At 41.8% G+C, this 16,761-nt stretch overlaps 1 protein-coding gene across 3 annotated transcripts in view; it reads right to left on the bottom strand.

The window, feature by feature from the left end:
• ATXN7L1 (ataxin 7 like 1) overlaps positions 1-7,761 on the bottom strand; it is a 119,596-nt gene extending 111,835 nt beyond the window's left edge. Inside the window, exons 1-2 of one of the 3 annotated variants that reach the window (XM_063323445.1) lie at positions 7,464-7,761; positions 6,844-6,912 (exon numbers count right to left, since the gene is read on the bottom strand). In XM_063323445.1, coding sequence (XP_063179515.1) covers positions 6,844-6,912; positions 7,464-7,578 — 184 coding nt within the window. In that variant the 5' untranslated portion in view covers positions 7,579-7,761. The remainder of the gene's footprint in view (positions 1-6,843; positions 6,913-7,463) is intronic. The other 2 variants (XM_063323444.1, XM_063323451.1) reach the window with 2 other exon arrangements.
• Positions 7,762-16,761: the final 9,000 nt, after the last annotated feature.

The following is a 16,761-nucleotide window of genomic DNA, read 5'->3' as shown; positions in this document are numbered from 1 at the left end:
AAGATGTGTTGGGCTTAAGGGCTGCATTATTAATATAACTTAGTAAATTATGAAAGGAAATTGTTGAATAATAAACACAACATTTCAGAACTCATCTCTATTTCCACCAAATACAGGACCAAGAGCAATCAGAAAGCCCACTTTTCCAGCAACATCAGTGGCTTTCAAGAATAACTTTTAATAAGCCATACAACGAGTTATGACAAAATCACTCCCTTAAAATCATCAACATTCAATCATGGAAAGAGACAAAAAAAGAAAAAGAGAGAAATGATGCATGCAATAGTTGGTTTTCCGCTGCCCCACATTGGTCTTAAGCAACTGTGCTGGATTCCATCTCCAATCTGAGTCAGCTTAGACAGCTGCACAGCACTACAATAAAAAAATGGATGATTTTATCCACATGGCGTCTATCTCTCATCCAGCAAAAGAACCATCAAAGACTTTTTGCTATAGGCTTGCTGAAAGACCTCTGTCACTGTGTCACAACAGCATTCACCACAGGTTTTTTGGCATATAAATGACCTAAAGACACCAACTTCACCTGGCATCCTGCACCATTAACTTCTGAATCAGCTTTTTCAAGGACAAGCTGAAGAACTTCTGCACCAAGTTGAACTTGGAAGACAGAGAGATCCAGTAAATTAATCCATTCCCATATAAACTGAAAATCTTCCTTGCTAGTTATTCCAAAACTATTCTTAATAACAAGTTGTCATAGCACATATAACCTTATGGTACAGTTAACTCGTTAAGGAATACTCATATCTATATACTATTTTTATGGAAGGTGATCTTTCTTAATAATCCATGCAGTATTATAAATCTAAACTTTCACTGGGACTAACAGAAACTTATGCTGGGTGCCTACAGGACTCCTGTGATCCACAACTTAAACAAAATGTGATTTGAAACATGTTTTCTATAGCATTTTCCACTGCTTCCATCTCATACACCTCAGCTTTGGTTAAACGGCTAACATTTTTTGCCTCAAAGGTAAAACAGAACTTGATAATGTCCTAATTTTTAATTAGCTAGGAACAAAAGGCCCGTTTCAAGGAAATTACTCCATTTCACAGTAGAAATGGTTCAGCTCTTGTGTAGTCTTTTTTTATACATGGAAACCTATATTTCATCTATGAACTATTAACCACAGACAGAGGCAGATCAATAAGAAAACACACATGTTTCTATATCTCAATCAAAATTAGATATAAGAAGTAATTTCATTTTCTGTGGTGACAACAGGGTTTGGGGTATGCTCTAGCAAACACGTCATTTCCCTCTTTCTCAAGTCCTGTTATAAATTACAACAAGTAGAAGGAATGACAGAGACAGATCTTTAGTGACAGCACTGTCAGTTGACTGAAAAACACACATGGTTTCCCCGCCAGCGTTCAAAAGAGGTACCTTAAATTCCAGATGAACTAACCTTTTCAGAATAACTGTTGCACAAATACTGGGAGAAATATCACCTGAACTCCATCAAGATATGTGCCACCTAACAGAATCATTTATAGAACAACAGTTTTAGATACATATTAAAAACCATCAAAATCCTCATTCAAAATACAGAATGTCTGATCAGAGAGCTTTACCATTACTCTACTCTTTCTATCCAGTGTGTGGGTTGATGAAACTAAAGGACAGCTTTCAGAAAATAACTATGTAACTATGAGGATAAACTACAATTCTGACTAAATTTCTGGGCACTATCACATACATAATGTTTCATTCTTCTTCTGTCACCATTCCTTGAGACGCATTAAATGAGGTGACAGCCACAACCAGGAGCCACATCACGCCCCTGCAGAAGCTGTCCATGGGGAAAAAAAAAAAATCCAAGTCAGATATCATATACTAAACTGATCAGGCATTTGAATACCAGAAAGCTCACCAGAATTCAATCCTACTGTCATTTCTCACCCTAAGGAAAAATAAGGAAAACCCCCATGGGGACCTTTGCTCACTATTCTTATTCCCAGTATAAAGATAAGAATGACAAGAAAAAGTTTCTCTTGACAACAGCCACAGTTTTGTACCCTGCCAATTCCTTCACTTCTCGAGCTCCACCTGAATATTACACCTGTTTAAGGACCAGTATCTCTGGAAGACCTTTATTAGCTCACAGGGAAGAGAAAGAAAATTATACAACATTCAGACGTCTCTTTTGCCCACTGCAAAACCAAAACCAACACCAACCGAAAATTACCAACTAAGGCAGTCCAAATTCAATAACCTCACCTCTTTCTTTTGGAGTATGTGTTTAAAACTTTGTTATAACTTCCTTTCCCTCTCAGCCCTTTCCAACATTCCCTACCACCACAAAAAGGTGAAAGATGAAGGCGGCTAAGAAAAACAAGAATGTCTTATTCTTACGTTTTTGTTTGATATGCTCTTAAAGGAGACTAACAGCAAACCACTAGTAAACAAAAAATAAATAATAATTAAAAAAAAAATCAACCCCAACCCCTATGCTTACATTAACCAGCTGATTTTGTCGTCTCCTCTTCTTTCACAATCTCCTCATAAATAATTTTAGTTCTCTTCCTCTTGCTTTTTATAAAATAGAATGTGGTATGCTATATGCTTTTTTTCCTATAGAAGTGTTCCTACCATCTCTCAACACCCTTAACTCCTTATTTTTCCACGAAGAATGATAAAATCATCAAGATATTTTTCTGAAGAATAAAAAATACTGAAAGCAAAACTAATAGGTATCCCTTTAATTTTGTTCTGGTGTTGCCAAGGGATTTACCAAAAAGCTCGCCATCAGATATTTATATGGGAAGTCAAAATAGGTAAAATATATCGTAAACAACTAGCCAATAGATCTAAAACTCCAGTTTGCATGTATAATCATCAAGTAAAATGGTCAAATTTGGGGTTGCACAATAAGCATATAGAATCTCGAATTTAATACAACATCAGAAAAACGGAATAGAATTATTTATGTAACATCCCTAACGCTAAACAATAATGAGTCAGTACGGTTAGTGAAAAGACTAAGACAAAATACACACATCATCAGACTGAAACCTCAGTAATACAAACCCACTGAACTGAGAAACTGAAGTTGGCTATGACACCAAGTACCCAGATATAGATCTGGATCCCATAGGTGACATTTAACCCAGATGTAGTTAGTGAAGATACACAGGGTATCTTTTGCTCCTTTACAGCCTGTACCTACCTAAAGGTACTCCCAGCACTTAATGATTGCACATTTGCTCAACCTATTATTAATAGAAGTTCTCTAAGTAAGACAACTAAATTTACATTCTTCTACTATTTTCGTGAATGCTGTACAAAGTAAAACATATGCCTCCAAAATTAATCTGAAGTCAGTTACAGGTTATGACTGATAATAAAAGATCACTGTATCTATCTCAAGCTACTGTGACTTTTTACAGGACACAAATTGACAACTAAATATAGACTCTTTTTACTATGCACAAAAAAATCTTCAGTTCTCCAGAAGCACCATTCCACTGTTTAAAATTCAATATAAATTCTAAACACTGCTACAATTCTGATAACCCCTCTTTTAGCTAAGCCAGTTGGTTGGTAGTGATTTGTCAGATAAGTTACACAATACTGTTTCTGCTTCCTGATTAGATAAGCAGATAAGTGTTTTTTTTCTGGCACAAACATTTATGCATAAAATTTTTGATTTTCTGTGAACACTTGCAACTTGGCAATCTCCTCTCCCCAAATCTACATGCCAGTAAAAGTCAACTGTGGACATACCACATTTGCTAAAGGAAAACATAAAGTTAAGTATTAGCATGCAAAAAGCAATTCCGTCTGCAAAACTGAACAAGCATTCAGGAAATTTCTCTCCCTCTGTGCTGCCTACATATACACTGTAGAATAAAGGAAAGCTGTGAGCAGTATTTCTATGTCTTTACTTCTGCCCTAAAGGTGGGGCACAGGGGGCATGCGGCCTTGGTGCATCTCTCACATTACAGAAATGAACAGCACAGCCAGACTGCGACCCCTTTGCCCAGCGGATGTGCTAAGAAGTATGAACCACTTTGGCAGGCGGAGATTTGGCAGTGTTTCTCCCCACTGTCACCAGGGAATGCTGCCACCCAGGTCCTTGTCTGGGTCAACAAGAGGAGGAAGAGCAGCCCATCACTCTAAACACAAAGAGTACACAACCAGAAAGGAGGCAGTGATGCAGGGATGAAGCTAGCTGGAAGCACTTTTTGACATCTGACATCATTTTTTTCTACAATACCAAAAAGTAAAACACCTTGGTCTGGAGGAGATCACTGTCTTCCCACACCACGTTCTACACACACAGTTTCACTAGTCTAAAAAGGCTCCTTGCTTAACTGCTTACAAGTGAACGGCCATGTAAATCTGGTTGTATCAACAAAAGCTGACAAAACGCACACAAATACTACAAGAAGTAAATGCAGAAAGATCAGATTTTACACTATGATTATCAAACAGGACAGTAATTTTCGATACTTTAAAAGTCCTGTCTGTCCATCATCCCCCAGGTACGATTACCATATTTTCTGGTACTTACTATACCAGATTTTTCTAAGACACCACTTACAATCTCCTGGCACCACAAATGCCATAAGAAGGCCTACACAAACAGGTAAGATTGCAAAGAAAAATGAGTTGGGTTTGGCATTAAGACCTAGCACAATCCCGACTCTTGACTATGAACAAAGCAAATACAAAAAGTCAATGTCACACGACAGATGTGTGCAAGATCAGAATAAGCACACAAGCGTTTCTGCAAGTACATGAGCAATGTTTTCTGCAGACCAATCTAACTCTTCAAATTTTTCCCCACCTTTATTAATAAGGATAGTGAGGCTCAAGGAAGATTTACAGTGGGTGTTCAGACACACAGATGGGTGTGGTGAAAACACCTGTATTAACAGACTGCTTAAGTGAATACAGTAGAAACATTTCAACACATACTAATTTATTCAAGCTTCGTGAAAGTTCTTTCACTTTCAAGCAAGTTACTACTTGGAAACAATAAAATTCCTAAAGCTTTTTATTTTCTAAATATAACAGTCAGTTTTGGTTTTTTAAACTGTATTACAATGTAAGTACTATAAACGCTAGGAAGTGTTTCACACCTGTCACTATCATAATGTCAGCAACGACATCACACTTTGTTTGGAAATAATTTTTCTGGACAGTGAGTTTAAATAGAGCTGCTTTAACGGAGTCTCTAACCCCCCCCAGAAATAAACAGTGATAGACTAGGTCTGATAATCTAAACTGCATCGTTCTAGGAAACAATCTTCATATTAGGTATGGACTAAGGAGTAGGGATGTGCTTCAATCTTTATGTCTCAAGTAAGCTTACAATAAGAATTTGTTTTCAAAGACTTCTAGGTGCAAAACATTTAATCTCAACAAATTAAGCTCCTTATGAAGGCCAAGGTCCAGTAGCAAGATTTTTGTTCTATTACTTTTTAATCAAACATTACTGATAGACAAATAAACTGTTTGAGCTTTGAACCTTTTACCTATAGATATACTACGTGGAAATCCCAGTTCTACCTCTTATTTTTGGGGTGGCAAATTAGAGAGGTTCAGGCACGTGAGAATCAAGACAAGAACACGATCAAGCTTGGCATCTCTATAAAGGTCTTTCAAAAGGGAGGTTTTATGGTATTTTAAATAATTTTATTTAATGTGTACTCCAATTTCATAGTTTATCACACAAATCTACGCTACTGATTAATTCATTCTTTTTTTCAAGAGCTTGTTTAGAAAACATAAGATTCCTTTAAGCTGCCGAGATGCTAAAATTAAACACACGTGTAATGACAACTATAATATAACAAGAAACTTAACATCATTTCAGAATATATATTACAACATTACAGGTAATAGCGGGATTTCTCTCAGCATCAGTAAGTCACACGGAAGTTTCATTATGATGGGATTGTTCATTATGAACTTACTTTACAAGAAATATTTCTCATGACAGAAAGGCTGTATATGTATACCGCTTTCTTAACAGAACAGAAACAAACAGAAAGCTATATGAAAATATGTCCCAAACCCTTTCACTAGTTGCATTAGGTGTTACCCCAGCATGATGTTAATGGCGCATGTCACAAACGAAATGTGTCGATTTGATTTGCCTACACTCACCACTAAAGTTTCTACTCTCGCAACTGACTGTGTCAGGCATGGCATACTAGCAAATACCAATAGCCAGGAATTTGCCTATTCATACTTACGGTACCAGAAGAAAACCTTACGGCCCAAATGACCTATTATATTTGGTTTTGTATAATACGCATGGGTTAGGCTAATATAAGATAATATTAGATGTTAGCCACTCAGGTGACTGTATATCACGCTCGGTGGTGAAAATTAAATAATAAAATGCGACTTGAGCTAAAGTGAATGAACTCAAAGATCGTAACAGACCATTTCTCTCCGCAAGTGAAAATGTTTTTCACTACAGTCGCCAATGATAATATAACGTTTAAAGCTGACGCACAGGTTTATGTGCTTATCTTCACACAGAAGCAAGTGAAGTGTTGCACCAAGAAGCGACAGAGTCCTTAAAAAAAATCCAATATGGCCACTGATGTGTAGTTGTCTTTTGACTTAAAATTGCCTTATCTTTTACCATGTCTGTCAGTTGCATACATACACCTGTTATACTCGTACTTCAAAAGAAGTTAACACAGTGACAGTCATCTGCATGTATCCAATCTTGAAACATTCTTCACAGCAGGGAGATCAACATGCTATTAGACTACCCTGTCAAGGCCAAACCACAGTCATCCACAGCCACCAAGAGACAGACAGGTAGAGAGAGGTGTGCCACCACTATCCACTTACCTTCTTTATTAAGCCTCATAACCTCCCTGCTTTTTCCACCCTCCTTTCCAGTCTCTTCTAGATCTACACCTGCAGAAGAGAAGCAGAGTCAGGAAGCGCCGAGGGCCCAGGGGTGTGCATTTATTGTTTGGCGGGGGGAGGAGGAGGAGGAGGAGGAGAGGTGAGGAGGTGAGCGGTGTTTCTATTTGCAACAGCAAAAGCACAATGGTCGGAGCATCTGCCAGGGAGCGGAACCGCCGGGCCCCCCGCGGCAGCACCCTCCGCCCACCCCCCAACCCCCCCCGCAGCATCCTCCGGCCCCTCCGCGCCGCGCATCCTCCCCCTCGCCCCCTTCCCCCACCGCGGCGCCGGCCCAGCGGCGGAGCCCGCGCCGCGGGGCAGCGGCACGGCACGGCGTGCGCCAGCGCCTCCCGCACACATGGCACCGGGGGCTCGGCGCGTCAGCTGAGCGCCCGGGGGGGCGGCACCTCCCGCCGCGCAGCGCGGCCCCGGGAGGAGCGGGGAAGGGGGGGGGGGGAGGTCGGCCCGCCCGGGCCCCCCGGCCCCCGGCCCCGCCGCCGTGCGTGCGCTCCGGGGGAGGGGAGCGGCGTGCCGAGCCGCGGGCCGGTCCCTGCCCTTACTGTGCGGGGGGGCGGCGCCGTGCGCGTGCGGGGGGGCGGCCTCCCGCACCCAGGCGGCCCAGGGCTGGCCCAGGAACGCCTCGGGACTGGGCACGGGCCGCTCCAGGGCCGCCATGGCGCCGCGCCTGCTCCTGCCTCCTTGTTGCTTTTCCCGTTTCCTTCGGCGGCGGCGGCGGCGAGCGAGCGAGCGAGACACGGGATTCGAGAACGCCGCACGTCATCCTCGGGACGTTCCGCCGCCCACACGGGGGTAGTGTCAGCCCCTGCTCCCTATCAGATCGGGCTCCCCGCCGCTCAGCGCGCATGCCCGCGCCCCCCGCGCCTGCGCGCCGCGCTCCGCGACGCCGCCGGCAGCCGGGCCTGCTGCCCGCCCCGAGGGTAGCGCCGGGCCCGCGCTCCCCCTCCGCTGCCCCTCCGCGCCCCCGCCCGGCCCGGCCTGGCCCCGCGGAGCCGCCGCCGCGCCCAGCGGAGCGGGGCAGGCGGCCGAAGAGCCTCGCCGGGGAAGGCAGCCGCTGGCGTTGCGCACCCCGGGGCTGCGCGCCCCGCGCCTCGCAGCGTCCCGCAGTAAGTGCCTGGGACGCGGTTTCGGTAATTGCGGCACGGCGCCCCGGCGGCGCCCGGAACCGGCCACGCACTGTCGGGGCTCCCCCTCCCCCCGACTGCCTCCAGCTGCGCCCCTGTGGATCACCTATAACCACAACCACAGCCATTTTGTTGTCCCGAGTACTACCTCATCTGTGTCTGAGTACAGGCTTCGGCTGTTTGGAAATGGGTTTTTGCTTGTTTGGTCTTTTTAGGCTATGGTACAGCAGCTCTGAACTCGCAGGTCCCGCTCCTCTCCAATAACACACAGGTTTTCATCTTGCTCTACATAACCTATGGGATGTACGTGCTTTTCATCTAGTACTGCGTCATTTTTAGTTTATTTCTCCATTGAGGTGAAAATAGAAAATAACACTACCATCAAAATTTTGTACTCAATATACCTAATTCCGGTAAGGAGTTACATCGTAAGCCTATTGCTCCAGCTCACACCTGTGAAGCCAAACATAAACACCGATGGTGAAGGACTTGGTTTCATTTGAGCAGCCTCAGTGACTCCACGTGCTGCATCTTTCATACAGCCCCAGCAGTACTGACGGTTGAAGTTTATAGTTCAACAGACACTTCTCGGAGTGGTGGCGTGGGCCTTCAGTGGTCCCTTCCCCATCCTACCTCTCCTCCCTGCCATGCAATTAAGACTCTTGATCACCATTCACTTTTTGCTGGTTCAGACCGTTGTGGGACAGCACTGAAGCAAAGTATGGAACTAATCTAGACTCAAGAAAAAAGAATTGCATTTAGGGCCTGCTCAAGGATTGGAGCAGTGGCCAGAGGGGCAGGACAGGAGTTGTTGATGCTACCTGGAGAAAGGTACATGGTACTGCAGTCTACAGTGGGTTTAAGTAAATTTCTTAGAACTTCATTGACACTGGTCTCTTTACAGTGCTAAAATGAATAAACATTTGGGGCAAAGGACAAACACCCTTTGCCTTATATACACTGTCAACAGATGCAGTATTAAATACAGACAGCATTCACACTCCACCTCTTCCAAAAAGTAGCTGGAATATACAAGTCCCATCATGAATACCCTTTTATACCATATGGCCTGGCCAGAGTGCCTCCAGTCATGTAACATTTGCTATAGGAAACTACAGGAACACAATTAATCAAAGGAGCAGAAAGCTCACCAAAGTACCCCCCAAAAGAGAACCAGTCAATCGCAGCAGGCTTATTAGCAACAAATGTGAAGCAGCCATAAGATGTGTGGCCTTAGATATATTACACACAGAATTTCCAGAAGCAGGAAGAGTAGTCGTCGTATAATACAAAGCCCTGGCAAGAATTATTCTGGAATATTAAGTACAGTTCTAGCCACCAGTTTAAATTAATCTTCCTACAAAAAAAAGTGTGGAAAGGGTTATCTGAATGATCAGAGGAATTAAGAGTCTGTCGTATGAGAAGAGCTTGACTCAGTCTAGCAAAATTCAGCTGGAAATGGATATGATTGGTGTTTTTAATTATAAAGAGACATAATCATCAATAAGGAATAAAAAATAAAGAAGAGACATAAACTGCTTATGTTGAGGTTGAAAACCCTGCTCACTAGACATAAAACTCTTTAGTCAGGAATAGCAAGATGGAGCTCCTTAGGAGGAATGATAAATGACATGAAGTTAATAATCAACCATGTTTGGTACTTGTGCTCAAATTCACTGCAAGATAGTTGTGCAAAAGTCTTGAGAGCGGCCAAATAGTCTTATAATTAAAGAAGGTACGAAGCACAGCTTATAGTGTAACACTTCTGTGATTACCCAAGACGTATCTGGAGAGAAGATAGAAAAGAAAGGCACGTGAGCACCCAGGAAATCCCCATCAATGAAAACTGACATAAGATTTCAGGGAAGTACGTATGGCCAAACATCTGACTAATATTAAACACTGCCACAGGATACACAAGCAATAAAGCAATTCCTAACCACACAACTGAGAAAAAAGGGGAGGGGGAAACTATTTAATACAAGCTGCCACAAACCAAGCAAAAAAAGTGAAGAAACTTTCCAACTTTTAACACATGGCACTAATCTACATGCTGCTTACCATGACACACTGCAGATCTACAGTCTAGGCTCTAACAGAAACAGACCATATGAAGGAAAATTAGCATAAAATCAAAGATGCAAGATGTACCAATTCCTTCCTAAAACAATCCAGTGACTTACAGTTTGAGAGAAAGGTTTCCAAAGCCCTCCCAAAGGAACTCTTCCTCCTCCCCACCATATGTATTCAAGAACAACATTATCATTAAACAAATGGTTCCACAATCATCCGAACAGATATGCCCAACTTTCCAGTGATCAGCACCTTTTGTTTGAAAAGTGCAAGTTCTGCTTTAATTATGTCTGTGCTACCTCTGTGATCTGCACAAAAGAACGAGCCCCATCCCTGAGCAACCTACAGATCAGTTTGTCTCCATTGGCTTGTAGGGTGCAAGTCCTGAAGCTGCAGAAAAGTAGCCTCCGTTCTGCACCAGGGCTTGTCCCCAAGAACATTACTTGTTTCACTCCAGATGGGAGCCAAATCAAACTTGTGTATGTAGCATGGACAACTGTGCATTATGCTCTGGAGCCCTACAGTGAAATAGGAAGAGAGCCGATCTGACAGTATAGAAGTTTTTCCCAAGGTTGGGAATATACGTAGTTCTCTCTTGTGAATGTGAACTCAGGCTGCAGCTTTACCATAGCAAGGGCATTCGGGTGGTTTCTTCTTCCCTTTTCCTAGCATCTGTTTTCACAAAATTTGTAGAAACACAATTCTATTTAAGACTTTTACTCCGTTTTCAAATTTGTTTCTCTTAGTCAACGGATCCAAAAGTTATGGGTGGAGAGGAAAAAAAGGAGGGAAAAGCACAAACATGATTACAGAAGACTTATTTCTGTAGGAAATGAGTAAAAAAACTGCACATGAAAGTGCAGATTAAACATCCTCTGTTTCTTTTCCACCTGCTCACCAATACAGAAACTTAATTCTTCTATGACCTTGAACAAGTCACTCTGCCATACAAAAATAATTAAGTCAGTCAGGAAAGGTACTTCTGTCCTTCCCCAATCCCTGTAGATCTTGTTTTATTTCAACTGCCAAGTAGGCGCTTCCTTTTACTATGTGGTTTTTCAGAATTTAATATAATGCAGCCTTGATCTTGGTCGCAGCTTCTAAATACTACAGTGATCCAATCATAACAAAGTAAACTATAAGAAAATTAAGGCCTTTAATTAATAAGCAGCAAAATACAGATGAAACCGTAACTCTAATCTTTTTAATCCATATATCACTAGTCTTTTAATAAGACGATCTCCAAATGCAAGCTTTCCGCTAAATAACTAGGAGATAAAAATCATATGTTCCTATATCTACTTACTAGAATTATAGTTAAAGACTTGGGCTTTATAAAAGCACAGGAAAAGTTATGACATTTAGAAGAGATCCAAAGCTGTGTATCAATCTTTGACTTATGTGGAGATCAACATTTATGTAGTTTTCAGTATCTAAATGATAAGAGATAACAAACTAAAACATCAATTCTCACATGTGGCTACCAGGAATATCATATGTAGTCACCATGTACAAATAAATAATGACATGATTACATTTCAACTCCACAGTCATACACTGAGAAAGTATCATGAGTTTGCTGAAGGTGCATGCATAGTCACAATAACAATAACAAAAATTTGTGACCCTCTGCTTTAAATTGTGTGTACCTGGCAATCGGTGCACCAGATGGCTTCAAACTGGCTACAAAAGTATTAGAAAAATCCCAGCTGTATAAGGCTTCAGTATCATGATAAGATTATAAACATATGATGTTCTTGTGACAAAGTCATTAACAATTTAAGCAGTTTGGCAAGAGATCCATTAGTACTTCTCAGGATGCTATTTTGCAATGAATTTACCATAATAGTGGTTTTATCCTATATAGCAGAAATCATTACACAGCAGACAGTTTTATGAACCCAGGTATCTGCTTTGGTGTGAACAGAACAATAAATGAATCACGAGACTTCCTTAAAGAAAAGCACCAGCAAACTAGCTGGCTGTCAGTCACAGAAGTACAGAAATGTCAATCCTCCTCCAGGATTTTAAGAACTGTAAAACTAATGTATATGTTGACTCGTGTGCAAATTATTTTTATAGCGGTTTCTTACACTCATGCTAATTTTAACCTATAGGTTATCTATCTGTAGTCTCCACAGTGGATAGATGAAGTTTCTATTTAATACTAGAGCTGTACCTCAGGGGAAAAGATACCAGAGAAGTTTGTATTGAGAAGGTGCAAAACCCACCAGATAGATAGTCCTGCCTTTCTCTGGTGAAACTGATTCTGCAACTTTTTTTTTTTTAGTAGTGTTGCATCCTAGCCTGCTATGTGATAATTTGAGTAGCTAAATTCATTAAAGAAAACAGGTACTTGAAAAGTCCTATATCTGAGGTTTCTGCAAGAAGATGCATACAGGATGGTACTTACCAAGACAAATGTAAAAACCACTATCAGCCAGTCTCCCTAGAGACACTCTGGCCAGAAGTTCAGTCCCTGTACTATTTCTGATCTCTTTGTAATTTCAGATGGTGTCTCAAACACCCTGTGAGTGCCATCATAGAAGACTTGAGCTAGAAAACTGTATTAAATAGACACTTGTAGCAGAGAAATCTATTTTAATGTCCTCTGAAGTAACACAAGAAAAAAACCCCTAAATTAAGCTTTTGGTTCCATCTTAGCCAAAGAAGCCAGCACTTAAAAAAGAAACAGTCAGAAAAATGGAGAACTGACAAAGAAATTCAAAGCGAGATACTCTTGTATCCCAACAAAAACATATTTCTCAAACAAGTGTTGCAAATTGCTTTACCCAAAACAAAACTATGCTCGAAACACTACAGCAGCACTAATCAGTTGAAATGGTAAATCTAAAGAGAGGTATACTGCACATATCTATGAACAGAAAATGCACAATAAGGTAACTTATTACAGTGAACTCTGAAAAGTTTGAAGAAAAAGTACTACCAAAAAAAGGCCATGAGCTAGAGGTGGAAATCAACAGTTGCTACACATTTTAAACCCATGCGAGTTATGCAAGCACTGTGAAAAAATAAATGGCATGACCTTCGGTTCCAGTGTCTAAAAGCTTGTTCTAAACAATTTTGCTCAAGTATTGGTTGTAGTCTAAATGCATTAACATAGCACCGTACTGCAGCTAATTTATCCTGCTTTTCAAGAGGATAATTTATCTTATCAACTGTATTACCATAGCTGAAGTGTTTCTGATACCAAAGCTAGTAATGGTAACTATCAGTGTATCACAGGACTGCTTTGTACAATGCAGACTTGCATCTTCACTGGACACAGGGACTTACCAATTGCTTGTAAGAAGCAAAGCATTTTCATTTTTTTCTGCAACAGTTCCAGGTTTCAGCCAGGAGTCTCTGAGAGTTCAGTTCAGACCTATCTACCTTTCCAGTATTCTCTCTCCCTCAAGGACATTCCCCGTGTCCTCGCCTCCGTCAAACACCTGAACCCAGTCTCAGCAATATGGTACAACCCATATGAAACATCGATCTCAAATTCACTTCTTAAAACACACTACCCAAGGTCCCTGGTCTAACACTTCATTAGGTGGACTTGGGGCAAGAAGCTGAGGATTAGACCAGGTCGGGGAAGTGCATTCACTGCGGAAGGCTGAGGCGTAGATTCTTAATGGTGTTTCTATTTGGGAAGATGGGAGGCATGAACGACAGGTCAAAGAGTACTTGACAGGCTAAAATTCAATTTCCCTGTATCGACAGATATTTAGGAAAGATCACAGAGTAATTGTTTTAAAACACTGTCAGTGCATGTTTTGTATTGCTTCTTAAAATTGTTAAGCCTATCTAGCACTGGTGCGGTGAAATCACCTGTATTTTACTTATTAAATATTTATCTGTTTTGTTTTATTTGAAACAGTTTCTTGGTAAATAATGGCAACAATAATATTTTTGAAGGCTGTATCTAGAATCTAGAGGAAGGATCTTAACCATCCAGTTGGGACAGTATACAACAAACTTGTAGGAGTTCCTCACGTTTTTGAAAGACATGTCAAAGTTCTTTAGATTATGAGATATAAAAACACTTGGAGATGGAGAAAGTTACCTCACCTCAGTATTAAGTCCACATTCAACGTTCCTAAGCTTTGCTCTCTCATAATGCCCATGTGAATAATGAAAACCACAAAACATGGGTCCCCGAAGATCTTCACACATTTCTCATGAGGTAGGCATAAAAATATACTTTCATTAAAAAATAAGTTTGCCCTGCTGAATAATGTATATTATAACTTTCTGTTCACCAGCCATGTTTGTGTGTGTTGGCAGCACACAACAACAACTTACTGCGTCTCCCTCACTGCATCGTAATCAATTTTCCTCTGTTCCTCCTCAGCGTAGAATGCCATATTTCTCCTGTTTGTATCCCTCTTTCTCCCAGACGCTTCCCTTTTCTGAACGTTGTTCCCTCTTTTCTACCACTTTTTCCCTGTCGCTGCAGGGTGGGTTTTCCTCTCCCACCAGGTCACTCTGCTAAAGCACCATCTTGGGGCCTATTTTTTGCTCCCAGCCCTTCACTCACCGCCCTCCTGCTTGGGCTCAAGCTGCCTCACCAAACACTAACATGTCTTTTAATATGCCCTGCCTTGCTTTTTATCCCCTACTCTGCAGTTAGGAGCGTCTCCTCTCCCCTGCCTCTCCTCAGTGGAGGACAGGTCTCTCCTGTACATCTCTCCCAGCCTTGAGTCATCTCTCGCCCTCCCACCAGCGAGCTGCCTCTCTCCTCACAAAGCTGCGTGGAGTTGCCCCCTTCTGCTCTCTAAATGCTTCCTCACCTGCTTGGGGGAAGCCCCCTTTCCCTCTCCCCTCCTTTCAGCAGCCAGCTCTCCTCTGCCTCTCCCTGGGAAGCCAGCAGTCCTTCCCAGCTTTGCCCCGGCCCTGGCTGGAGGCCCCTTTCCCTCAGCACAGGGGCCTGCTTCCCCGCCCGCCATTTTCCACGAGTGCTGGTGCACAGGCTGTCCCCGTCTTCCAGCAGCTCCCTGATCCCCACTGTAAATGGGGATTCATCCATGGCTCTGAAAGTTTGGGTCCTCCCAGACAAGAGGTTTGAATGAGGGTCAGACTGCAATGCCTTTGGTGGAAGCCACGTTTGGACCCTAAATCAGCCCGATAGCAGAGGGGGCCCACCTTGCTCACATGGCTCCCTAAGCCCTTGCTGCTCCCAGAACCTGGCTTCAGTCACACCTTGCTTGAGTTTCTGAAATGTTTTGACAGTTGTTATGGTATGTCCTATTTCCAGCTCGTACAGGAAGCAGACATGTTGAAATCACAGAAGAAAGCAAGCCTGTTCGTCTTGTATTTCTGGCTGAGGCTGGAAGTGGAGTGCCAGAAATCAATTGTGTCTCATCTATTGTACAGGGAAGTCTCTTGTAGCTCCTTGTATCGACGTGCTAACTTTGTGAGGAGCTTTGTCCTGATAAGATTTCCATCCCAACCTGGAAGAGTCAAAGATAGTATCTTCTGATAAGCACTGCAAATTCTGTACTCAGTCCAAATGGATGCCAAGGCCTTAGCAGGAGTTGGGGCATAGTGAGTGACATGCCTGACAACTAAAGGCAACTGAAGTAAAAAATATGTTTGATATTTAAGCATTGGCTTACATGCAACGAGAGGTTGTTTCACAGACGTTTTGATACCATCATCCTTCAAAACGTCTCACATGCTACCCTACGCTTCTGTCATCATACTCCTCACCGGACATTTTACAAAGGCAATATAGTTGCAGAGACCAGATGTGGATAGGCCTCAGTTACGATCTCACAGATCTAATGAATTTTTTAATTAGATCCTCCTCTTGGTGGTATAAATAAGTTCTTCTTTGATAGTCTATTTATTGGAAACCTATGGTTTGATGAATGTTCCTAAGGCACTATTTCTCCAACCAGGCAAAGTATAAGCACACAATACTAATGATACTCTGGGGGTAAATGAAAAAACAAAGCTAGTCAAGAAGACAAAATAAAAGTTGAGACATTATGAAGAATATCCCATGTTGCCTATGAAGCGTACACACTTCTGAAACACATAGGAGCTAAGATTGCAACTTTCCAGGTTCAGATTAAGAAAATCTTTGTACATCCATGGCCATCAAACATTTTAACTGACTAATAACCTCCACTGATACAGCTCTGTGCGTTGAATCAAGTCTTATTTTGTACATATTCAGCACGTGACATGTGGTATATGCAAAAGTTACAAGACTGATGAAAAGTGAGCAATACTGTTTTAGGGAAAAAAAATTAACTAAAAATCATTATAAAATTATAATTTGAATATTTTGGAGTTCAACTTCAGTTTATAGCCAGAACTGGCTGTTCTTTCCCAAATCTTTTAATTGACAGATAAAAAAAATGCTTCTCCTTCAAAAGACAGCGGTCGTCTGTGGATTCCCTCTGTCTGTGTTTAAATCTGCTGAATAATAAAAATAAAAATCAACTAAAATACTCAAATTCAAAGCAGCTACTACACACAAACTCCTCTTCCTCCTTGTGTGGAATTGGAGTCTTGTTCTGCATATACTAAATCTGAGCTCTTACATGTTTACTTGCATTTATATGTGCATTCAAGGACTCTATAATATAATCTGCTAATACAATGCCTGCTTTTCCTTCTGCCTTAAGAA

This window comes from Chroicocephalus ridibundus, chromosome 1 (genome assembly GCF_963924245.1).
Source record: "Chroicocephalus ridibundus chromosome 1, bChrRid1.1, whole genome shotgun sequence".
NCBI classification, from domain to species: domain Eukaryota; kingdom Metazoa; phylum Chordata; class Aves; order Charadriiformes; family Laridae; genus Chroicocephalus; species Chroicocephalus ridibundus.
The sequence above is the reverse complement of the archived record's forward strand: the minus strand, read 5'-3'. Positions and strand labels throughout refer to the sequence as shown.